The 27,154-nt window shown below is 39.0% G+C and overlaps 1 protein-coding gene across 5 annotated transcripts in view; it reads left to right on the forward strand.

Annotated features, from left to right (window-relative positions):
- The window catches only part of ST7 (suppression of tumorigenicity 7), a 249,460-nt gene that overhangs the window by 176,415 nt on the left and 45,891 nt on the right, over positions 1-27,154 (forward strand). For all 5 annotated transcript variants that reach the window (XM_053896838.1, XM_053896839.1, XM_019418043.2 and 2 more), the window contains one exon: positions 13,275-13,389. In XM_053896838.1, the coding sequence (XP_053752813.1) occupies positions 13,275-13,389 (115 nt within the window). The remainder of the gene's footprint in view (positions 1-13,274; positions 13,390-27,154) is intronic.

Below are 27,154 nucleotides of genomic sequence, written 5' to 3' on the forward strand. Positions count from 1 at the left end.
AGCTTGATGATGGTCAGAGAGGAAGACGACTAGAGGAATAACAGATGTTAGAGGTCTGTTTTGGCATGTTAAATTTACCTCCAGGTGGAAATATCATGAAGTCAATTGGATATGTGTCTGGAACTCAGAGGTGAGGAGTTTGGGAATTCTCAACATATGTATAGGATTTAAAGCCACGGTATTGAGTGAGATCATGTATGTAGAGATGTAGACAGAGAAGAAGGAAGGCTAAGAAGTGACCTTCAGGGTCTTTTAACACTGACAGGCTAGGTAGAGGAGAAACATCCAATGGAGCACTAAGAAAGGGAGGAGGAAAACCAGGGGAGTGTGATGTCATGGAAGCTAAAAGAAGAACAAAATTTAAGAGTAATAGGTGTGGCCTGAGACAGACAAGCACAGACAGTAAGTGAAAAGGATAAGACACTGGTGGTCTTAGTAACATTAAAGAGGAAGGTTGGTGTGAGCAGTGCTATAACATAACTGGAGATCAGTATGTTATGGTCAGAGTTGCATATTTTATATGAGACATGGACATCTAGATGTCAAGGTCTAGAGTTTGGCTAGGTAGCCTTGGGTTAGATACCTAATGCAGTGGAGGGATAGTCTTTTGCTTTCAGATAGTAAAATAATTGAGAGTCTAGGATAGTACATGGGATTTTTACATGGACTGTAATAATCTCCACTGAGGCTAGGGCTTGAGGTTAAAAGTAAGAATATGCAGTCAGGTGCCCAAATCTTCAGTGTCTGAGGGTCTGTTGCCTGGTAGAAAACAGGATTGAAGGATGGCGGCAAGTGCTGGAACATCATGGCATGAGCTTCGGAGGAGCAGGAACTGCTTCCCAAGGGCAGGGCTGAGCAGTAATGGTTAGATGTGCTTTGGGGAACGAGGAGAAGCCAGTCTTACATCCTTCCTGCTAGACACAAGTTTTGTGGGTCAAATTAACAGCTGAAACAGGAACAGTGAGCTCAGGCTCGTGTTGTGTAAATGGTTCATGGGTACATCGGGGAATTTGTATATCATGGCCTCAGGCTCCAGCAGGGTAGAGTGGAAAGACCTGGGAGGAAAAGGAACACTGGAAGGCAAAGTGATGACAGAGCAGTGTGGGGGTTTATGTCAAAGGTTGAGGTGCTGACCTCCCGCCTGTTGCTTTATAAAAGAATCTTTCCTAATTCTTAACTTTCAGCATGACCATGTCATGAGATGCCTGCTCGGGCGAGTATTTGTTAGCTGTGCCCCAGATAACCAAATGAGTTAATCTCCTGAATAGAGTTATTTACCATTACCCCTGTGAACGTGGAAGGGTGTGTGCCAAACACAGTTATTGTGGTTTTGGCATAAAAAGGCCTTTCTGGCAGTAATTGTTGGCCGGTATGTTTAGTTGTTCGTTGAGGCCACTCCTGGAACAGGAGAGCAATGCCATGTCATCACAGAGGGAAGGATGCTTATCATCCTGTTTTCCGTTACTGGGCCTGCTTCCAAGCCATTTGAAATATGCATCACATTGTTCGGATTTGTTCATGATCTCAAGGCCAGGGCAAAGCCCTATTTGAAGCTGTTTAAGATGATAAAGAAAATGTTTTACTCAAAGTGTTACCTGTCAGTTTTGAGGAGCGTACAAATTATTCTTTTCCCTAAAACAGGATGGGGCTGACTTCTTCCCTGCCCTTGTCTCCAACTTCACCCTTGCTGTTCTTGAAACTACAGTTTACTATGAGTTTAGAGTAGGGAAATTTTACACACACATGATGACATAGATAATACAATGGTACTATCAGACCCTTGCTTTTATGTATTATTTACTTTTTGAGGGGGGGGCACAAGTGAGCAAGGGGCAGAGAGAGAGAGAGAATCCCAGGAGGGGTGGGGTGGGAGGGCGAGAGAGAAGGGGGAGAGAGAAGTAGGTCTCACCCGAAGAGAGGCTCACATTCACTGGTCACGGGACTTGAGCTCACCTGAAGCGGGGCTCATTCTCACCCAATGTAGGACTAGAACTCACACACCATGAGATCATGACCTGAGCCGAAGTCAGATGCTTAAGCAACTGAGCCACTGAGCCACCCAAGCGTCCCAAGAAGAGAATCTTCTTGAAGAAGATTTCTAAATTCTGACCATGCTTGTTTTATCCTTATTTGATTGAGGAACAAATAGAAGAGGGCATTTTATACTGAAAATATTTTTGTTAGGATCTGCATAAACGTAAAGCTTGTCTTAGTCACTAGAAAATTTAAGGAAGATTTCACTTTCGGGAATGTGTGGAGTGCAATTTTGATGAGAAAGGTAATTATTTAGGTAACCTTCCAGCCCTTTGAATCATTATAGAACTGTCATCAGATGATTTGCCATCATGCCTACCACTGGTATTTCTCTCTTCAGGTATCAGTGATGATGGGTATATTTTACATCATGTGCTCAGTTCCATGAAGAACTAGTTAACTGGTGATTTAATTGTCCAGACAGGTCATGTATTGATCATGTCATTTTTCAATAGATACAGCTTAATATTTTCCTTTAGATTAGCTCTGAAAATGACATTTTCTTATTAATGTATGTTTAAGCCTCAGACCATTGCATTTTATAGTGGTCTGTGTAAATGGAACGCTCATGAATCTCCCAGGACTCTGGTAAACAATTCCATCTTTCTTTTCATGGCCCTTAGTATCAGTAAAAATCACTGACAAAATAATAACCATGCAATACAGAGTGTCTTTTCTATTTTATGTTTATGCCTTTATTTGAAACTATAATTAAATAATGTCAAACTTGCAAATATAACAAAATAGTATCTGCTGTTTGAATATAATACAGGCCAAATTCTATAAACTTTAATTAAGCCAAGCTTGCATTGACCTCAGTAGGAATCTGGTTGAGGATCTCTTTTAATTACCCCTGTCTTAAAATATGTAAGAATTTTCACATTGCTTTTTTCACTAGTAGAACAATGCATGGATAGCTAAACTAATAAAATGTTTAAATAGATACAAATCAAACTTGAAAGGTTTAAACTGTTGTTTTCATCCTGTAAGTCAGCTGAGAAAAAGCATACAGACTGTAGTTCTAAATTATGTCCATAGAGTATTTCAAATCCAGTGAATTAACTCTCCTTTTTTTTCCTATTTGAGCTCATAAATGTTAACCTCAGAAGTGCCTCAGATTCTTCCACTGAAATAAACTTGAACTGACAATAGCCAGATGATGTAAAATTGAAACTGAAATTCTATCCTTGGCCCATCCCATGTTCTTCCCCATAGGTATTAGAAGACTCATAGGAGAGTTAGTGTTTTCACTGCACGTGAACTGCAATATTTGGGCAAAACAGGGCATATAAATTTCTGACTGCCAGGAGAAAGCAATTACCAGCATGGAGAAGATAGCTGGCAGTAAATAAACAGAGCTATGCTAGATAGTGAGTGAGTTTAAAGATTTATTTAGAATGACTTAGCTTATAGAAAACAGGCCTTGTATTTATCATATATCTTCATTCTTCAAGTTTCTTAATATAAAGGCTAATTATACCACCAAAACACTTTTTGTACGGTATTTTAAAATGAAATAAATTGAGATATGCTGTATTGGACAGCTAAAACCAAGAACAAAACTAGTCATTCATAGCAAAACAAACAGCACTTTGAAAATTCAGTATACCTGGATAAACATTATTTAAGGATAATGGCTCTCATTTGTCAAGCTCCCATATTGTGTCTGGGTGCACTGTGAGCCAGGTGTTATCCTGCTCTTGCAGGTGAGAAAAATCAGCTCACTTGGTGCTCAGAAGCCCCACTGTCCCTGGATGGGAACCCAGACCTGATTCCAAAGGCGGTGGTGCTCTTAACTTATGTAATGTGCTACCTCTCCCGTGATGAACCCTTTCCAGCAGCCCCACTGCTTATCCAGTGCCTTCTCTTTTATTTTGAATACAAGTGCCATGGGAGCCTTTGTGGCTCTGGAGAAGAAGCAAGAGGAACTTTTATGACAGAAGAGTTCTCTTACAAAGTAGTCTCATCTAAGTCTAAGCCCACCCCCTCCTCCAATGCTAAGGGTTAGAGAGGCAAGTAACTTACCTTACAGTCGGTTTAATTCTGAAGCATCCTTCAAGGTGAAATAATATTCTTCACACCACATCTGTCAGTGGACCTACTTTGCAATTCAGGTGGAGGAGATTTCAGAAGTGGGATTCTAAACTGTGGTTTATCTGAAGTTGGATTATTATCTTGATATCATTATAGGACTCAAGTACAGTGTATTAAAATCTATTAGATCACATTATTTTTTGAGGAGATTCTCCAAATGTTGTTTATTCAGACATCAATACCTTAAGGAACTACAGAGTCACCCCCAACGGGAAGAAGTAATTGTGCTTCAAAGACAGTTTGAAAATAGAAAACAAAGTCTAACTGATGAAAATTGAACTGTTCCTGACTTGAGGAATTACAAATGAAAAGGACAGCTAATGAATTTCCTGTGTTTGAGGAAGCAACTTTAAAATATATGTGTGCATACACACACACACACACACACACACACACACACACAATAATAAAAACAGTATCACTGCCCTGAATTAATTTTAAGTAATAGTAAATAGTAATACATTAATTAAAAATTCTGTCATCTTTGAGGCGCTTGGGTGGCTTAGTAGGTTAAATGTCTGACTTAGGCTCAGGTCATGATCTCCCGGTTCTGCTGTCAGTACAGAGTCTGCTTCAGATCCTCTGTCTCCTCTCTCTCTTCCCCACCCCCTCAAAAATAAATAAATAAACATTAAAAAAAAATCTGTCGTCTTTGTTCTCCTTCCTTTCTGAAAGAAATAAAACAGTATAAAGCTGTAGCCCCCATGTGACCACCACTCACACCATTTACCTCCCCTGAGGCACCAGCAACTTTTCCAGTTTGCTTTCCTTACATCTCCATAATGCATACCCATATAAATGATATGTAGAATTGTATGCATTTAAATATTTAATTAGATGCTATATTCTACAGCGTATTTCTCTACAGAGTATTTCTTAAAATTGCTTGATATTTTTCTACATTGAGATATATTAGGCTTAATTCACTCCTTTTGCCTGCCGAAAGCATTCTGTCATATGTAGATACCCCACTTGATCTGTCCATTCCGCTGTTTATGACAGTGCTCCCCATCCTGTGTGAATATCACAGAATGTAACTGTGCAGAAACTCATGTGAATGATTTTTAGGAAACAGAGATGGAAGCATAAGAATTGGGTTATAGGGTAGGCCTTTCTTATTTTTTTATTTTATTACAGTCTGCCAAATCAGTTGTCTGTAAGAGATGTTACGTTTTTCAAATGTAATATCACTATGAAACTCTTCTTATGAAGACCTTTTACTTTTTCTAATTTATTCCCGTTAACCAGGAGTTCGCAAATTAGAGCCTGAGGGCCAGATCTGGTCTCCTGCCTGGTTTTGTAAGTAACTGCTTACTGCTGCTTTCACGCTACAGTGTCAGAATTGAGAGTTGCAAGAGACAATACGGCTCACAAAGCCGAAGATATTTACTCTTTGGCTTTTCACAGAAAAAAAAAAATCTACTGACCCCTGTAATAATAGTATTACCTATTATCAATCTATTTACTTTTTTGTTTGGCTTTTTAAGTGATTTAATATTCAGCCACATAAACAAATAAGTAAGATGATTTTAGACTGTGATAGAATCAGTGGAAAAAGGTGATGTGAGTGGGATGAGGACATTAGATAGAGTGGTAGAGAACGTCTGAGAAGATGCCATATGAGCCTAGACCCAGGCGATGAGGAAACCAAGGCTCAGAGAGGGTAAGTAGTTTGTGCAATGTCACTTGGGTAGTAAGTAATAGAAAAGAGTGAGTTTTAAATTCAGGAACAACTCCACATATGGGGCTCTTTCCTCTGTAATACAGCTGTCTTCATACATGCATGTAAGCACAGAACAAAGCAGGTAGGTAAGTGTTGTAGCAGAGAAGCCTAAGCAAAATGGTGTAGTTGTCCTGGGCTTGGCAGGCCAGAGACTAGGGTTCTGATGTGTTGAAATTTGGAATCAGTACTGATGACTGGGTTTGAATCATAGTCCCAGCACTAAGTTTGGCTGAATCACTTAAATTTGCAGCCTTCATTGTTTTTTGGTGGGGCGGGGGTGGGAGGGAACTCATCTGTAAACTGAGGAGGGTGTTTGGATGATCTCCATGGGCTCTTCTGGCTCTCACTTTCTATGATGCTGTGACTTTAGGAGGTGGCATTTGATCTGGGCTTTGGAGGGTGGGGTGATTTTGACAGGCTGCCTTGTAAATGATGGGAAAAGGTATTCCAGGTGGTGAGAACAGTTTGAGCAAAAACACAGTGGCTAGTAACTGTAGAAAGAATGCTGGGAATGGTGTATAATAGTCTGGTCTGACAAGGCTAGAGTTTAATCCTGTACAAGACAGAAGAGGCAAGATACATCTGGCACTGAGCTGAGGGAGGGTCTGAAAGTTATGCTTAGGAGCTGGGGACTTTAACAAGTAACTTTTGTAACTTCTGTAACTTTTACAAATTACAAGATTTGAAAGGTCTTGTGTCTTTTCTTGAGCATCTCTGTCCAGTGACTGGCCTCTGTGTATGAACAGCTCCAGTGATGAAGACTTCTCTAGGCCATCTGTTCCATTTTCATACATTTTCATACTCTAAGACAGGTTTTCATTACATTGAGTCAAAGCTTATGGGTTCTAACTATACTTTTTCTAAGGTGTAGATAAAATCATTGGAAGATTTTTGATGGTAGAGGAACATGTTCAGGGATATATAACCTGAGGGCCTGAAGTAGGCCTGTTGCAGCACACGTATAATATATACACCAAAGGTAGAGATAACTTTTAAAAGCCTTTAGAAAGCATTCCATTCATGAAATATGCGTGGAACACCTACGATGGGCCAGTCAGTAACCAGGAATCTAGTGATAAGCCAAAATTTCTACTCTCACACTCTTTCCTGGCTCATGGGGAAGATATAGATCATTGTGACAAGGACTCTGGAATTTGGGGGCAGGGGTGCTTCACCAGGCAGATAAGAGGTAAGGAGTCAAAGGGCAGGTAAGGGTTCCTGGAAGTTGAGGAGCTGTCCAGATTGATCAAGGAGGCAGAACGGAGAGCACTTCACACAGGGTGAGCATGGAGATAGAAATGAGAATAAATGTGACCTATTTAAGGAACTAAAAGCTGTTCGTGGCAAGCTGGCACAGTGGACAGAGACTGGTCATGAGGAGCTGTGTGTGCCATGCTAGGGATTTTATATTCTGAATTTGATGAGAAACCAATATATTTTTAATTGCAGTATAAATGACATATAATACCCTGTTAATCTCAGGTGTATATTATAGTGATTCAGTCTTTTTATACTGAATGAAGTAATCCCCATGGTAAGTCTAGTTACCCTCTGTCATCAGAGTTATCACAATGTTATTGACTCTGCTGCCTGTGCCTCACATTACACCCCCATGACTTATTTATTTTATAACTGGACGTTTGTACCTCTTAATCCCCTGCCCCTTTTCCTCCCACCCCCAACCTTTCCCTGCTCTGGTAACCAACAGATTGTTTCCTGTATCTGTGAGTCTGTTTCTGTTTTGTTTTGTTTGTTCATTTGTTTTGTTTTTTAGATTCCACATGTAAGTGAGATCATAGAATATTTGTCTTTCTCTGATTCACTTATTTCACTTAGCATAACATTCTCTAAGTCCATCCACGTTATTGCAAATGGTAGGATTTCATTCTTTTTGTGGCTGAGTAATATTCCATTGCATATAATACCACAATTTTTTAGGTGCATTTATTTATTTTGAGAGAGAGAGAGAGAGAGAGAGCGAGAGAGCGTGCTAGTGGAGGAAGGGCATTGTACTCCACTGTCAGTACAGAGCCCGACACAGAGCTCAAACCCACGAACGGTGAGATCATGACCTGAGCTTAAGTCGGACACTCAATGGACTGAGCCACCCAGGTGCCTCTAACACATCTTCTTTTTCCATTCATTTAATGATGTACACTGGGTTGCTTCCATATCTTAGCTATTATAAATAATGCTGCAATGAACTTTGGGTTGGTATTTTCATCTTCTTCAGATAAATACCCAGAAGTAGAATTGCTGGATGGAATGGTAGGTCTATTTTTAGTTTTTTCCATACTGTGTTTTTCCACAGTGGTTGCACCAATTTATATTTCCACCAACAGAACACAAGGGTTCCATTTTTTCCACACCTTCGCCAAAACATGTTGGTTTTTGTCTTTTTGATAATAGCTAATCTGATAGATATGAGGTGATATCTCATGCTGGTCTTGATTTATATTTCCCTGATGATTAGTGATGTTGAGCATCTTTTCCTTGTGCCTGTTGGCTCTCTGTATGTCTCCGTTGGACAATTTATGTTCGTGTTCTCTGCTCATTTTCAGAGTGAATTACTTGTTTTTTCATTTTTTTTATATTAGAAGTCAGTATTCTTTTTTTGCATTTTCTTCTCTAATTTATATTTGAAATTTTAATTCCAGTATAATTAACATACAGTTTTATATTATTTTCAGGTGTACAATATAGGGATTCAACAATTCTGTACATTACGCAGTGCTCATCATGATAAGTGTACTCTTATTTTTAAATTTAAATTCAAGTTAGTTAACATACAGTGTTGTCATGGCTTCAGGAGTAGAACCCAGTGATTCACTTCTTACATATGACACCCAGGGTTCATCCCAAATACTTTCATCTATTTCACCCATTCCCCTCATCACCTTCCCTCTGGTAACCATCAATTTGTTCTCTGTAGTTAAGAGTCTATATTTGGTTTGTCTCTTTTTTTCCGTTGTTCATTTGTTTTGTTTCTTAAATTCGAGATATGAGTGAAATCATATGGTATTTGTTTTTCTCTGACTTACTTCACTTAACGTTATATTCTGTAGATACAGCCATGTTGTTGCAAATGGCAAGATTTCATTTTTTTTTAACAGAGAAGTAGGTACTCTTAGAAATAATTTTTCCTGGGGACACCTGGGTGGCTTGGTTGAGCGTCTGAATTCAGCTTAGGTCATTATCTCACGATTTGTGAGTTCAAGCCCCACATCAGGCTCACTGCTGTTAGCACAGAGCCCACTTCAGATCCTCCATCCCACTTCTCTGCCTCTCCCCTTCTTGTGCTCTCTCAAAAATAAGTGGAAATGAGGGGCGCCTGGGTGGCTCAGGCGGCTGAGCGTCCGACTCTGGCTCAGGTCATGATCTCGTGGTCCGTGAGTTCAAGCCCCGCATCGGGCTCTGTGCTGACAGCTCAGAGCCTGGAGCCTGCTTCCGATTCTCTGTCTCCCTCTCTCTCTGACCCTCCCCCGTTCATGCTCTGTCTCTCTCTGTCTCAAAAATAAATAAACGTTAAAAAAAATTTTTAAAAAAATAAGTGGAAATGGGGCGCCTGGGTGGCTCAGTTGGTTAAGCGTCCGACTTCAGCTCAGGTCATGATCTCGCCGTCCGTGGGTTCGAGCCCCACGTTGGGCTCTGTGCTGAGGGCTTGGAGCCCGGAGCCTGTTTCAGATCCTGTGTCTCCCTCTCTCTCTGACCCTCCCCCATTCAAGCTCTGTCTCTCTCTGTCTCAAAAATAAATAAATGTTTTAAAAAAATTAAAAAAAAATAAGTGGAAATATTTTTAAAAATAATAATTTTTCCTCCCTAATTTATAGAACATACATATACTCCTTTTAAATATATTAGAACATATGGAAAATATGAAGGAAGAAATAAAAATCATCTTTAATCTCACTAATAATAAATAACAATTGTTAAAACATTTTGGTGTATTTCTAACCAAGTGTGGTTCTGTGCATGCATAGATAGAGAAGAAAAGCATGATCTTATTGCAAAATATAGTTTGTATCCACTTTTTAAATTGTAACATTGTGTGTCAGCATTTCCTAGGCCATGTCATTAAAAATTATTTGAGAATTTAACCTCCAATGTTGATACTTAATAGCATAAAAGATGACTGTGTCTTTTTATACTTGAATGCCTCACAACGGGTTAAATTAAGTTGCTTGCATTTTTCAGTATTATAAATGATGTTGTGATAAATAGCCTTGTTTGTAAATATGTATTCACATCTGCCTAGTTCCTTGGGGCCATGTCAGTGGTTTGCCTCTTCAAAACAGGAGTGTGGTGGACTTAAGTGTGTATATTTGAAAAGCCATTATGACAGCAGTGTGAAGGGTGGATTGGAAAGAGGTGATCCAGAGAGGCAAGAACAAAAAAGATGCTATTTGAGCAATTTAGCCCATATATAATATAAGAGTATAAACTAAGTTATTGGCAACAAGGTCAGAGAAAAGAGCACATGGTAAGATTCTTAAGGTGTTTGCTTGTTTGCTGGTTGTATAACAACTTTCTAGGAACTTGATGAAAGCTATCAGCATTTTGTACATAGTAGTTCATGGGTTTAGGGACCTCTAAGATGGCTGTAGTTGGTAGGGCAAAGAGAGTAACAGGAGTTAATGGTTCTTTTCTCTGAGAGAGGAATACCTATTGAAGAGAGAATAGGTTTGAAGGGTTGGTTTGGGGAAGAAGAATTTATGAGCACAGTGTTAGATACGTCAGGCAAAACTGTTAGGGAGATAGTTTATGAATGGATTTAATAGCTTAGGAGGAGGTCAGAGCAGGATGTGAGAATGTGGGAGCCATCTTCACAATAGTGCCTGTGTTGAGACAGAGACATTGGACACAAGACATTGGACACGAGACATTGGACACAGGATTGCTCTATTGGACACAAGAGCAATCCTGGAGATCAGGGTGTTTATGAGAAGAGTACTGGATATAACTGGGGAGACTACTTACTCCTATGTAGGAGGCAAGGGGGAAACTAGAGAAAGAGTGAGGGGATAAGTATGGAGAAATCCAGAAGAGAATGGTGTTGAGGAAGCCAAGAGAGAAAAGAGTTCTAAGGGAAAAGTCATCAAACTGTCAAACGTTGCCAAGGTCAAGCAAGGAAAGAGACTGGGGAGTATCCACAGGAGCAGTGTGGGTCACCTGTAGATGTGGGGTGAGCAGAGTCCGAGGAGCTGTGGGGTGGAAGCCAGAGTGCAGCTATGCAGTGAGGAAAGAAGGGAGCCGAGGAAGCAGAGCGTGCATGGCTTTTTTCTAAGAGACCTTCTTGTGAGGGGCTGGGGACAGCAAGGTGATAGCTGCAGAGAGGTGGAGCCAGCGGAAGGCTCACTTTTCCTTGTTTATGTTAAACAAGGAAAGCTAGAATCCAAATTGTCATATGACTTTGATTACTTCTCCAATGTTTGCCATTTGCCATGTTTAAAATCTGTTATTGGTGATTATTTTTTTGGATGTTGTGTACCATGTCGAAGCTTGCCGTGAAAGTGCTGCTGCCCAGACGCCTAGTGTCCTGCTTCAAGTTCTGTTGAAACAGGCTGAGACTCCTGTGTTTGCTCACATGGTCTCACTGTGTCTTGGCGAGACTCCCTCTCAGTTTCTAAGCTGCAGCGTGCTACTATTTGCTGCTACGGTTTTAAAATTACAGAATAAGACTTAAGTCCTTGAAGTTTGACCTTACCTGAAGAATTGGTCAAAAATGACAAATGTTTAAATGTTGCAGTTCAGAGAATGTCTTTATTGTGTTGCCAAACGCTGAATGACAGAGAGCTTTAATTCTAACGAGCCCTAATTAGAAAGGGGGGGGGGGAATCAAAGAGTGATGTCAACCAGAATCAAAGTGAACCAGAACAAGAAATACTTTTATTGGTTACAGAACATTGACGATGTGTGGTATAGTCTTATTCACTTCCTTTACTTGCAGTGAAAATACTGCAGGCTGTCTCTAGGGGGTTCAGATAGTCTTACCGAACACATAATCATTTTGATAGGTGTTTTTCATTGGTAATATGATGCTCTTTGGGACTGCAGAAAATTATTTATTTTTATAGATATGCTAAATGATTCTTGGCTCTAAAAAACAAAATATGGCAAATGTTTCTAATATAGGAAGAAGTGGATAGTCAAGGCAACGTATCCACTGGTTTCTTAACAGTGAGTTAGCCATTTTTTGAGTATTATTTCTCTCAGCACAATTGCTTTAAAGATGTTGGCATCAAGAAAAGAGGGCATTGTTTTATAATAGAAAACAGTTATCCATATAAAATATTAAATAAAGGATATATACATGTACATATACATCAGTGCATATGTACATACACATACCATATATGCATATGATTTTGCTGTATAAAGAACCTGGTTATCTTTCTGTAAGATAAGATTTTATCTGAAATTCTTGGCCCTTTCTTCTTTGTTTGCTTTCTAGTGAAGTTCATTATTATATCCCTTGCCTCCCTTTGGACCACTCTTCCTCCCCATCCTGTCTAGAACCTTTAGGCCACTGCGTTAATCATTCTTTCCTAATTCTAGACAACTCTTCTTGCTCTGTGACTTTTTACTGAATCTAGTCCATTCTGCCCAGCCTCAACCTCACTATTTGACATCTTTGCTATTGTACCTGGGCTGGTGAGCACTGTTAACTAAAACTTGACAAGGATGCCAGTTGTAGTTGTGAATTCATGGTCCCCAATTTGTTAAGCCCTTGAGATGGCCTGAGCAATCCTACAAATCCCTTTCTGGCTGTTCTACACTGTCACCCCCATCTTCAAATTTCCTCCCTGCCAAAACTATTCCCTCAGTTTTGGAAAATGATCTTGACTCCTGTTTTCTTGAGGCCACCAGCAGGAACTCCTGAACAGCAATCCTTTCTGCTACTCTCTACAACTACCTGCACATTTTCTCAACCCGTATCGCCTTCTAGTTATTTTCCTGCTTTTTCTCCTTAACTTTGTCACCAGGCTGCTCCAGGGAATAGTGCTTGCTTGCTTACCCTTCTGTTCTCTGGTTTTCATCCAAACTTCTCTTACCAAAGTTAACCTATTAATGCCCATGAGATAGTGTTCAATCTTTGCCTAATTTGCATCTATCATATTCTAACATTACTGAGCACCACTGCTAAGCGTCTTCCTCCATTTTTATGAGACCCCCTCACTTATGGATTCTCTTCCACCTTAGGGTTCTTACCAATTCAAAGCTGCCATTTTCCTAAAATAGCAGGAAAAGATTTGAGCATCTAATGCTTTACAAAATAATAATTGGTATGAATACTTATAATTCAGTATTACCTATACTTCTAAAATTATATTTTTTTATCCTAAATATATTACAATTTGGTACTCATTGTACTTTTAGAAAATAGGAAATCTATATTAATCATCCTTGATTTCTTCTTTCCTAGTTGATGAAGGAGTTCCCCTTGCTGAGCATGTTCAACATCCATGAAAACCTTCTAGAAGCACTTCTGGAGCTACAAGCATATGCTGATGTTCAGGCAGTCTTAGCAAAGTATGATGGTGAGTCCTTGGTTATTTTCATCTACTTGAGGATTTTTCTTTTCTTGATGTATTTCAATGATTGGATTGGAAAGACCATTTCAAATAGTACAGCACTTTGATAACTATCCACTTACAGAGTTTTCACCTACAGTTTTATGATGGCATTTTTAAAAATCTTAGAGTTTAATGGTTGGTTTTTAGTGGGGGCCAGAAATGTCATGTGGCCTGTGCTACATTCCTCTCCTTCCCTCCCAGTAGGTTCCCCTTGTACTCTTCCCATCAACAAGAGCTATGCATGCTCTGCTTTATTGCCTCCATGGTCAGGAATCACTCAGAATCTCTGCAGGCAACACAGATCCTGTTAGGACAGCCCTGACTGTTCGAGTCCTTGCTGCGACCCCACATCAGGTGACTGTGACCACTACCTGTTGGTCATGTTGATCCTTTGAAGCAATATAGAACAGCTAGTGGCCCTTACTGCAGCCCTTATGATAGCTTAGTAAATATTTAAAGATAAAATAATGTGCCCTTCATCCCAGGTCTTCTCCTCATTAGCAGAATACCCCCCATCTCTTCACGTGAAGGGCTTTGAAATCCCTTCACCGTCTAGGTTACTTACCCGTGAGGTTATTCCATTTTGCCTGTTATTAATAAACTGACACATCTCAAAGATTTCCAAACTCTTGTGTTAATATTGCCATTGTCTGTGAATTCACTAATTGATTAATTGCAAAAGAATTACCCACATAATTACCTGCCATGACCTAGCTACTGGAATCTCTGCGGAATTTTATGCCATTCTACCTTATTTAATTAACTCTCTCCCCAAAATAAACATGTTTGCTTATAAAATGGACATTAGGGAGTGATTACTTTTGTCACAAACTAATTTTTTGCTTTATGAAATATTCTTTTCCTTAGTAAAGCATCTTCAGTGCATTTAAAGAACCATTCAAATCTAACTTCCCAGGAACTCCTCAAACAAATAGAACAAGCCATTTTATTTTAATACAGTTCTTCATAAGGAATCTCTGAAGTAGGTTGGAGTTGTCCTCTCCTACAGTTGGGGAAACTGAGCATTGGGAGACTGTTTTAGTTTTGTTTTGTTGTTAATTCTTGCTCAAATCAATGGAAACTATAAGCCCTCAGCCAGTGATGGCATTACTTGGCCTGTGTGAACATAAGCACCCTGTGTAACAAGATACATGCTACCTAGTATGGAACTGATTTTAGAAAGACAGAAAAGTATTTGTGGCATACTTTATAGTAAACAAAATAAAAACTGTTTGGCCTTCATGTCAGCTCACTTTTGTTCTCTGTTTATTTGCTGGAATCTCACTATTTGTCTGACCTTGGGAATCTAAGCCATAAGACTAGCTTATAGGCAAAATGCTCATACATTGAGGGTCTTTCGGTATAAAAGGAACCCAGTACCATGCACTGGGTTCATGTGGCCATGCACCTTTTTTAGATCCTACCCTGTAGCCATCAATGCCATAGCAAGGGTTCAGTGCTCTCATCCCTAGTGCTGACCTGTGCTCAACCTGGTACACCAAGGCTTAAGAAAAAAAAGATGTAACTGGTAAAGCCTTTGATATCTCAAATCCCATAAGGCTCCTTTCATGACGATCTCAGTTCGTTACAGAAATCATCAGCTTTGTGTTATAAGACCGATTGTAAAATAGAGAAATGAACTCATTTGGAGCTTTCTGTCATCTCTGTCTATCCCGTTGCACAGCCTCTGTTCCACACCAACCAAATGCTGATTTATTAGATTCTGATAACATATGTTCACATTATTTGTTACAACAGCCCGTCCCACCCTCCACTAAAACTTGGCTCACGCTTTGCAAAATTCCTTTGTTGCAAATGGACAAACTCACCATACCAGGGCCCTTGTGTTGAGCTTTGTTTATGTTGTGTACCTGGCAACAGACATGATGTTCTTATTCATTATTCATGGAAAAAGAGCCTCATTAGTGGCAGGACACATACTGTTGCTGAGATGCCTTGTTAGGGGTTTTGAGTTCAGCAGTTGTCAATAGACTGCAGATGACCTAACCCCGACTGAATTCTGGAGGGTGTTTTGGTGCGGACTTGGCTCAGGCCTCAGTCATTTACAGTAGAAATATAATGAAGTGGCTGCTGAAGTTACTGTTCTTGTAGAACGAGCCGCAACCACACAAGACTTTTAAAAAACATGCCTCTTGTTCCTCACCCCATACCATAAAATGGGCTGTTTCAAGTTCATCCCTCCTGCTTTTCCAGGAGACCCAGAGGATCTTGACTGAATTGTTGCCTCATTTTCTGGCCCTGTACAAGGTGTGGGTGCTTTAGAGGGCTTGGAGTACAGACAGCAGTTAGGGGCGCCCTGTTCTTTGCCCTGGTTCAGATGTCATCAGTCTAATCTATGAGATGCTGGAGACAGCACTTTGAATCCCAGCCTCTCCATGCCTGTTCACAGAGCCACACCCAGAGCAATAGGATTATATGTTATCTTTGCAAGTTGGAATGCTCTTGTTGGGTAGTTGTTTCTTGGATGGTTTATGGGTACAGTCCTTCTTTATTACTTTTGCTCAGTGGCCGAATTTTTTAAAGAGTGCGTTGGGAAGTTATGACATAGTGGGGTTTGTACTGCTGTTCTGACCTTTGCGAAAGGATTTAGAAGTATGGCAAGGTGCGAGGGGAAACCAACACGTTCGAAGAAAGGAGAAAGGTAACGTGTATCCCTTTGCTTCAGTCTTTTTGTTCTTCATCTTTAAAACAATTTTTTTTGCCTCTGAGTTTTAAAAGTGACATTCACAAACTCCATTTGCAGTGAAGCACATGGATCCCTCGGAGGATTACCGGTTACTTGGTCATACCTCTCTGTAATCTGCCGTCTAATTTTGATTCTGCCCTTTAGATATCTTCTCATGTTATGTTATTCCAGCCATTAGTCTGAAGTGCTGTCTTGCTATCCTTAGGAGTTTTCGTACTCTTTTCAATTTGCTAACTCACATTATGGGTGGGCAGTTTTTATCCAGGTGGTTGATCCTGCTCTTAGAGTCCTTCATACAATGACTAAAATAACTGTGGCAACAGCTAGTATTTATTGAGTTCTTACATTGTGTCAGGGTCAGACATGATTCTAAGCCCTATGCAGATAAACTCATTTATTCTTACCACAAGCATAGGAGGTAGATACTATTATTAGCCCCATTTTATAGCTGTGGTAACTGGAACAGAGAGAAGTTAAGTAACTTGTTCAGATGCAGAGCCCAAGACGTTAAAGTAAAGCCATGGAGATGATATATGGTGAGAGAAAAGAGATAAACTAAGGTCAGTCTTTGTTCAGTAAGATATGAATTTCATGAAGAAAGGAAATCCAGGATAAAAAGAGGTGGTCTGACTCTAGGCCCTTGGTCTTAGCCATCTTGCTTCCACTGTCTCTGCTGTTGGCAGTATTTTTTATTTTTATTTTTTATTAACACCACTCTTATTATTGTTATTATTAGCTATAGTTTACTGAGAACTTACAATGTGCCAAGCACATTATACACGTTCCTCTAATATAATAATAATGTTACCTATAACATCATGCACATTACCTATAGCCCTCAATAACCTGCAAGGAGGTAGTTATTCCATGTTAGCAGATGCAGAAACTGAGGCTTGTGGATTTAAGTAACTTTCAAGATCACATTCTTTGAAAACTGCAGAACTGGAATTCAAATCCAGGTCTCTCTGGCTCTAAAAGCCCATGTGTTTTTCATAAATGTAAGCTTTGCTGAAATGACTTGCTCTGCTCCTCTCACTACTTTTAGAAAGGCATGAATTAAGCGGGCTGGAGCCATGGTGCAGAATTTCAGTGATGCCAAAGTGTCTTTTAAGATTCTTTAAGAACGTGGTATATCTCTATTTGCTTGTCTTTCTGAAATTCTCTTCAAAATCTGGCTTTCTATTTTCAGTCACCTTGTGCCTGATTTCTTTAGTCACAAAGATTTGATGTATGGCGTTCATTTAATTGGAGATTTATCAACTTTTTTTTTTTTTTAGTCATACATTAGCTATAAACACAGGAATGTTTTTAAGATCATTAAGTCATCAGAACTTCTTTTAGAACAATTGAGAAAGTTGTTACAAGCTTTGGGTTGCCTTTCAAAGGTGCTTATAGACCACCTATGTTGAAAACCTAAGTCTCAAAGATTAGGGTGGCGATGTAGAAAAGAATTCATGCATTTTTTATTCATTATCACTTGTGCATTTCAATTTTAGAAGAATCTTATAGAACAACTGAATGTGAACTTGAGTGCTATAAGATACCTTTGGGAGTGTCTAGTTTTGTTTGTCTCTAGTCAGCGGTCCTTGGGGACACAAAAGGCAGTCACAGATGATGATGAAGAGAACTTGCCCGGTGCCAGCCTGCTGAGATCAAGCCCTAGCTCTGCCTTTCACTAGCTGAGTGAACTTCAGCAAATTACTTAGTCTTCTAAGCCTTGGTTTCCTTCTCTGGAAATGGAATCAAGGCTTAGAAAGGCTGAGTAACTTGCTCAAGATCACACAGCTGGGAATTTGTTGTGAAGATTAAAATAGTTAAACCATGTTAAATGTTTAGAACAGTGTGGGGTACACATTAAGTATTCAATAATTCTTAACCATTGTAAAGAGCCAGGATCACCACTCCTGAACTTCACCACTGTTCTCCATCAGTTTTGTTCAAAAGGAGAACCATATATAAAATGTTAGTTAAAATGAGGGAATAAGAGCCCCGTCTTGTGCCCCCCAAAAAGGCATTGTGTGGCCTACTATTAAAATTAATTATGGATCTAGTAGGACAGGTAGGTAGATAGATATTTGATAAGAATGGAAATGTTTAGTTTTATCTACAGATAATCCTTAAGCTTTTGGAAAGCCGATAAAAAAAAGTGCCAGGAATTTCACTCTGATCAAAAGACAAATTGTTTCAGCCTTGGGGCAATTTGCACCAATGGAAATACAAATCCAAGTTCTTCTGGATATTTACTCCATTAGATCATTCAGTGATTGCCCTAAATTTGGGGACAGAAATTTCCCTGTGAGGGACAACTGGTCTTTTATATAGTCATGAATGTTATATAAATGCAACAACTGTGTCAAGACCATTTTTACTGGTGCCATCGAGCCCATCCTAAATTAGCACTATTATCTGCTATCTGGTAATGTGCAGAGGGTATACTTTTAAGAACAGGACATGTTTCTAACACTGGGGGAAATACTTTCATCTCAGTAGATTGAAAACAGAGGTTCTAAAGAAAGCACTGGGGAATTACTCTATGTTGAGACTATTCAGAGATTAAGCTTTTTGCTGATACTGTTTTGCAGAGTCAGCATGTAGTTATAAGCAAAAATTTCGTAAACTTTGTTCATTGCCCAAGGCCTTACAACTAACACAAGCTACTCAACTATCATAACAGTTCCTTTGAAGTAGTCACTGGATACTCTCTCTTTGCATGAGGCTATCTTCCATTTATGTTTAAGGAATGGGCAAGAATAAGAGGGATTTGAGATGCCAGGAAGACCAGTCAGTAAAATCTGTATTTAGGCCATCAGTGTCAGGCTTTGAACGTCAGGCAGTCCAGACCTCCAAAACAGTGCTTTTCAGTCAAGTGTATAGTTGTGAGTTTTGATGCCATAGGCACAACAGCTTCTGAGATGTATCTACTACAAAATTAAACTGTATTCAGGAAAGAAGGTTTGAAATGTATTCAGTCCCTAGTGACAGACTGTAAGCCCAGTCTGGCTCCCTTTCCTGGGCTGGCTCTTATGGAAAAGGTCAAGATACCAAGGCAAGTGTTGAAGAGCATCCTTGTGTAAAAGATGGGCAAATGAATCACATAGCTGCTTCATTGGAGGGGAAAAAAAAACCACAATATATCTATATATATCTATCTATCTCAGCACTGATACCATGGGCTATGGTTTCAGGCTGGTAAGAATGAATCACTGAGAAATGATGGCCTTTTATAGCTTTGTACGGGGTGTCCTGCTGACTTGGAAACCAAAAGGTAGATCTGTCAAGTGGACTAGGCCTTTGAAGTTAGCAAATGATTGTCATATTATATGCAATGAGCAGGAGTTCTAATGATAGGTATTATTTCAATAAAGACTGTATGCATGAGAAATTTCTATTGTCTCTGATGATGGAAGATTTTTTATGAATGCATACGTATGTAATTCACATAGTTGGCACTCAAACAAACCCTCTAAATTTATATTGGCTTTCATAACCCTATTGCCTCGTTATCGTAATTTACCAAGGTAACATCCCTCCCCAGCCGGCCGTTACCATCCCATAAACTGCCGTGCTGGACTCCAGGGCACTAGCCACAGAAGGGCTCTCTGACACAGACCTTCTGGGGTAATCCAATCCAAAAGTTGCAAATAACATCTGGTGTTTGACTTTATAGCATGAGATGAATTTTTCTGGGTGTAGTTGAGTCTGTGTTGCCTGCCCCTCCCCCTGCCCCAAATTACTAAGGTCATGTAGTATTTCCCCGATTGAATCATTGAACTCCCAGGTGGCATTTCTTTTTGAGGTTCTGGTATAGGAATCCTTTTTATTTTTTCAGTGAAGCTTTTCCCTTTGGTTGAAAGGGGACCTTGGATTGGCTTTTTAAAGGTGGGACAAAAAGACCTCAGACTGTCTTAAGCCAAACCAAACCAAAACAAAACAAAAAACTAAGGACAGAATTCCACATTTCTGTTCTTTTCTTTGTATCATATCATGTATAGAAGTAAACTCAGAAATTTTACTGAAGAAAGCCACATGAAGGACAGCATCACATAATGGGATAGTCATAATACATCTCATCCAAAAATAGGTTAGGAAAGGGAAATGGGCTGCATTTTTATTTGTTTTTAATTTTTGTTTGTTTGGTCATTCAGTTTATGGCTCCAAAAGTGTCTGTCAGGACCAAATGTGTGGATTAATGTAAACTTCCAGTGTATCAATATGTTGCCTGACCAAGAAAAGGGTTGTTGTTGTTGTTGTTTGTTTATTTTATTTATTTTGAGAGAGAGAGAGTAAAAGTGAGTGGGGGACAGGCAGAGAGTGAGGGAGAGAGAATTCCATGCAGGCTCCGCACTGTCAGCTCAGAACCCAACACGGGGCTTGACCCCATGAACCATGAGATCATTACCTGAGCCAAAGTTGGACGCTTAACCGACTAAGCCACCCAGGTACCCCAGGGATACTTTATATTCCATAATCTTAAATGACTATAGAGAGTAATTAGGGTTTTTTTTTTTTTCAAATTAATTCAGCAAGGCTGCATCAGGTCCTTATATTGAAAATATTAATTTTTAGGTGCTTTCAGATTCAGAGATGAGTATAACCTATTCTGTGTTGCCAAGAAGCTTTCAGTCTGGTGGAGAAAGATGTAAAGAAACCCAAACCAAAACCAACCACAGTAAATTGAGGTGAGACGTATCAGTGCTCAGTAAATCTGTTTGAAACATGCTGTAGAGGTACAGAGAAAGAAACCCTTTGAGAGTAAGCCCCGTGTTCTCTTCCCAGACACTCGTGTGTGAGGGTAGACATTCAGAACAGCTGTAGTGAACGAATGACTTGTTAGCTGGAGATGCCCTATGACGTAGTGTCCTCATTTGTGAGGTGCTGTGGGACTTACTTATGCTGTCTGCTACCCTTGAAAACATTGTTTTAGAATTATAGATATGAAATTGACCCTCCACTGACCTAGCTCATGCATAGGAACAGGAGTGATCCTTTTAAAATTACATCTTATTATTATTGTAGATGAACAAAAGGAAATTAGGTCAAAAAGATGATCACTGAAAAAACTGTTCTATCTAAAGTTTTGCCCCATGGGTTTTCTGAGACACGTCAGATTGACAGTTTTACTCATAATTACATAAATTTCCCTCAAGATTATTACACTGAATTTCAAGTTTGATATTATGAGCATTTATGACTTTTGAAAACTTAAGAGTCATTCTCCCTGAGATGACCTTTTCTTTCAGTGGCCTCATTCCCGTACAGGGTCCTAGGGAGCCAGAAGAGGTGTGGTTTGCCTTCCCTGTTTTTGGCCAAAAACCCTTCTACTTTCCTTCAACTTTGTCAGCTTGTACTCTTGCTTTCTTCCTGCCTCACTTTTTAATTCCACTGCTGTTTCAAATAGACATCTAGATTTAGAACACCAGTACCGTTTCACCCATTTTGCTAAAACTGCAGAAGCAGTGATAAATGCAGTACACATGTTGAGAAATAACAAGTTTCTGGCGCCCTCCTTAAACACCCATCAGTACTGACACTTTTGGCTTCCAGAAGCTAAATTAGGTCTAAATGTTTACATATCAAAGGGAGCTAATATCAGGTGATTTGAGATGTTAGTATATTAACCTAAGATTTCATTCAGCAAACACAGAACCACCAGCTATGTTTTAGGCAGTGTTTTGGATTGTGGGTACAAAGTGATGAAGAAACAGTTTTATTCCTGAAACTCACCATGTAAGTAGGAGAGGGGAGTAAGAAAACAATTGCTGTAAAGACTGCAAGGGAAGCCTTCCTGGTGGAGGTGGCGTCTGAATTGAGCCAGACAGTGCAAATACTAGAGACAAAGAGCTCATGGAAAGGTTCAGGAGCAAGATTGACCCAGCCTGCATGGAGTACTCCATGTATCCTATAAAGCAGAGGGATGGTGGAAGGCTACAGCAAAGGGCTGAATACGCTTTGGGCAAGTTAGGTAGGGACCAGATCTCACAGAGCTTTGGACCTAATTCTATAGGCCCTGGAGAGAGACCATGCATGAGGCAATCTCAGCAGAGATGGTCTCCAGTCTGACCTCAAAGTGGAGAGAGTGGCACAGTGGATTCATACTATTTTTTTGACTTGAGGTGGTTGAGGGATGAGCACATGATGTTAGAAGCACTAGAGGGAGTGGAAACACATGGTGTTAGAAGACATCAGGGAGTAAAAAGCCACTGAAGAGCACCGGTGAGGTGGTTTCAGATGCTGCAAAGAAGCAGGATTCTATCAGGGAGATATTTGCTCAGTTTTTCAACCAATCAGTGTAAAAGAGTTTATTAGAGTTTGGTTTTTAATCTTTAAACAACTAATGGGAATCCCAGTACAGAAACTTTTTTATTTCCTGGGTTATTAAAACTTATTATTTTAAGCTATAACCATATAATTTAATTTGCTTTCTGGTGATCTCTTAACTACAGGAAATTGAGGCCTATGTAGACCTAGCATATACCTTAGATAATCTGTTAGGGGGGTGTAACTAAGACACAGTTAGAGCCTGCCAAGACTCATGCAGCCCATTAACATCAGGTAACTTCTGCTGAGTCATAACAATGACACGGGGAGAAAAAATGTGGAATGGGGAACAGGTGTGAGTGTCCACCTAGTCCTTAAAGGTTGTGAATTTAGAGAGTGCAGTACAGGATGTGAATGCCTGTGTGTGTGGATCTACAAGTCTCATTTGCCAAAAGCAGAGCATCCTATAAATCCGTGCTTTGCTGACACTTCAGTTAGTACTAAAGTGGTCAAAGCCTAAGAGTAATTAATATGCTGAATTTAATTTTTACCAAAATGGAAGAACCTTAAGAGAAGGAGATCATGTTGTCTTCTTATAGCTCACAGTCGTAAAAGTAGGGAGCATTAGACAGATTTCCTGAATCTAAAAACAAACAAGTAGCAACAAAAGCCAAAAGCTATGCCCTTTTTTAAGTTAGAGGAAAGATAAATATAAACCCCTAACTTGAGACTCAATAAACAACTTTGTGCTGACACCATTTGGCAAAGGAAGACACAGAGAGTTTTAAGTGGAGAGTGGTTCAAGAAGGATGGGAGATATTCCCAACTGGAAGAAAATGTAAAGGAAAACAAATGATTAAAGTATATGAAAGGTCAGAATGACAAATAGTTAAAGTGGGGTAGAGCTTGTAAGCAGGTATTAAAGGTGGCTAAAGTTCAGAGGAGGCAAAAGTCTCAAGACTTTCTTTGTGAGGCTGTTTTCTGAGCATAATGATGCAGAAAGTATAAGGATTGTAAGGGGAGTACACGCAAGCATCACAGGGACAGTATGGGGTGGTGACAAGAACCTGCTATTGAGAGACCAGTCTGTTACTAATTAGTAAGTAAGCTCATAAGCATTTCACTTAGCTTCTCTGGTCCTGTATTTCTTCATCTGTAAAATAAAAGATTTTATTGACCTTCACAGTTGTGTGCTGTTGTCCAATTCTTTGATCTATCCTGTAGTTCTCCTATTTGGAGAAGACAGTAATGTGTTTATAAGTTGATGAGAATATGCCTTTATTCACTCCTATATTCTGTTTGTCCTCAATAATTGTGATTCTCTTTTTGTTTTTTTAGAATTTCAGCAAATAAGTCAATACCAGTAAAATTCTAGGAGATGACTATATGTGGTTTATTAACATTTAGGAAAGAAAGAGGTGATTGAAGATCTAACATGGAATTACGAAGGAAGTTGTGCTAAATAAAAACAGACAAGATAGTGGATGTGAAAATATTTGTGGTCTATACAGTAACATTTAAATGTTTCTTATTAATTTAAATGGCCATTTTCTACATATTTCTGAATTAGAAGAATGCCATAGACATATCCTTATTTAATTAAAACATTTGATAATGTTTTGAATGCTACCTTTTTAGGTAATGTGGAGCAATGTAGTCATAATAGCTATTGTATCTTTAATGTTTATTTTTGAGACAGAGACAGAGCATGAATGGGGGAGGGGCAAAAAGAGAGAGGGAGACACAGAATCTGAAGCAGGCTCCAGGCTCTGAGCTGTCAGCATAGAGCCCGATGCGGGACTTGAACTCACGGATCGTGAGATCATGACCCGAGCCTAAGTCAGACACTTAACTGACTGAGCCACCCAGGCACCCCAATACCTATTGTATCTTTAAGAAATGGTATGATTTAATGGTATAAGTGGTATATATAATATCTATTATAGCCATTAATAAATGGTATGATTTAATGGTTTAAGTGGCATATATAATACCTATTATTACCATTAATAAATGGTTGTACATTCATCATTGCAGACCATTGCAGATTTAGGGTGATCTCTAGAATGTCATTCCTGGATCCTTTCCTTGGTATTGCCATGGTCAGTATTTTTATAAATCAGACCTCGTAGACAACGTGGCACAGTTCAAAATCATGTGCTGTGGGGACAGCTCATATTTGTTTTAACTATGTGATACTGGCATATTTCTTAACCATTATATGTCTCGCTTTTCCCATCTGTAAAAGAGGGCTAGCAGTTAAGTCCTATCTCAGAGGGTTGCTCTGAGGATTAGGCAGAATAATGTGTATAAGTGACTAACACCAGCACCTGGCATTTAATAGGCCGTTGATAAATGTTAGCAGCAATTTTGATGATGATAACAATCATATGGGGAGGAAGGTATGCCTATGGATTGTATGGCACAAAGCTGTGGTTGGTAGCTTGAGTCAGAATGATGACTAATAGGCTGGAATGACATTCTGAAACTATTAATTAAAAGTCAATGGTTTAGATTTCATTTTAGGATTTAAAATGTAATGGAATCAAATATGAAATCCTTATAGGTTCATAAATTTTCATGGTTTCAGTAAAAGAGAAAAGATTTGGCTTTGGCTGAAATTAATTTGATAGAACCTGGATGGTTTTGTTGACTACACAATCACAGGAACAAATGAGGACTTCCAGCTGTCCCACACCAGGGTCATCCTAGCTGTTATTCAGAGAGGTGTTATGGCTGTACTTCCTCAAACTGTACATTTCCCTAGAACTCTGTACTGGTCAGGTTTCAGGGATTTAGGGGATTATTTCCACTTCTAATTCGCATATTTTGAAATCACTCATGACTCCATAACAAAAATAAATGAGAAGTTCTGAAGAATATATCAGTTGAGGAATTAGAAGTATTTATTCTGGAAAAGATTAGGTTTAGAGGAGACATTTAAACCATTTTAATATTTGGAAGGCTGACTTGAGAAATGATCAGATTCTTTTATGTTAATGGAAGGCAAAACTACTAAGTAACTTTGGATAAGGATTTGTAGAGAGAATTGGCGGGGGGAGCAGAATGATAAAAGGCAACTGAAATGTTATGGAAGTTAGATTGAAGTAAGAGAAGACAGCTTCACATGGCCCAGGATTATAGGTTTGTTTTTTAAAAATTGTTTTTATTGAGGCATAAATTACCTATAGTAACATGCACAAATCTGAAGTGTAGAGCGGGATAACTTTTCATTTTTATATACACCTGTGTTATCACCATCCAGGATCATAGAACTTTCCATCATCTCAGAAGGTTGCCTCATGCCCTCTTCTGGCCAATAACTTCTCTCCAGCCCAGAAGTAATCATTTTTTTCTGATCTCTGTCACCATATACTAGTTTTGCAAACTTTCACACAACCACTTTGGAGCACTGTTTAATGGTTTAAACATGTGTCTGTTTTCTGACTCAGCAATTTCATTTCTAATTACCTATCTAAGAGAAATGAGTTTTACTTTTTTTTCCCCCCCGAAAACCTTACACGGGAATGGTCACAACAGCTTTATTCATAATAGCCCAAACCTGGGAAACAATCTAAATAAATAGCTATTAGAAAATAAACATGTTGTGGTATATCCACACAATGAAGTACTACTCAGCAATAGAAAAGAATAAAGTACTGATACATGCTCCACATGGATGAATCTCAGAAACATGCTGAGTGGAAGAAACCAGACGCGAAAGAGAACATATTCTATGGTTCCAATGAAAGACTTTCATGACAATTTGATTTTGAAAACCTAAGACAGTTGGAGAAAGTTCTTTGCCTTTCAGAAAAGGACCTGTATAAAACAAAAGATGGCCAAGAAGTAGAAGGAAAATTAAACTAAAGCCGGGAGTTCAGCTTTGCTTAAGTGAGAAACATTTATTTAGCATTCCTTGTGTCTGCAATTATGCGATATCTCATTATTTTGTTTCTTTTCATGTCCTTTTTGGATTCTAATTGTTTGTTTGGATTTGTTTTTATTCTTCCTGAAGTTTCTTTTTATTTTTTTCCCCTTCTTTTATAACAGCAAATATCTGTGTCATTACCAAGATTATTTATTATCTTAATCATACTGTGTGTTACATGACATCTACTTTCTTTTTTAAACCACTCTTATTAGAGCACTCTAACCTCCGTCTCCAGTATGGTCCAGTCGATCTCTAGGCAAGTTTCATAGCTGTTATTATGATGACTTCTCTGAACATATTCCTTTTTAAGAGCATTAATTTTTGTAGCTAACATTTTTCTCCTTCTTGGATTCTTTCTTTTATTAAAAAATGTTTTAATTCCAGTACAGTTAATAGGCTGTGTTATATTAGTTTCAACTGTACAGTATAGTGATTCAATAATTTTATACATTACTCAGTACTCATCATGATAAGTATAATCTTAATCCCTTTCACCTTTTCACCCATCCCCCCCCACCTCCCCTGTGGTAACCATCAGTTTGTTCTCTATAGTTAAGAGTTTGTTTTTTGGTTTGTTTCTTTTTCCTTTGTTCATCTGTTTTTTAAATTCCACGTATGAGTGAAATCATATGGTATTTGTCTTTTTCTGAGTGACTTATTTCACTTAGCATTATATTCTCTAGATCCATCCATTTGTTGCAAATGGCAATATTTCAGTATTTTTTATGGCTGAGTAATATTCCATTGTATGTCTACACCACATCTTCTTTATCTATTCATCAATCAGTGGACACCTGACTTGCTTCCATAATTTGGCTATTGTAAATAAT

The sequence above is a fragment of the Panthera pardus genome, unplaced genomic scaffold, assembly GCF_024362965.1.
Source record: "Panthera pardus isolate Hobbes unplaced genomic scaffold, ASM2436296v1 HiC_scaffold_8, whole genome shotgun sequence".
Classification (NCBI taxonomy): domain Eukaryota; kingdom Metazoa; phylum Chordata; class Mammalia; order Carnivora; family Felidae; genus Panthera; species Panthera pardus.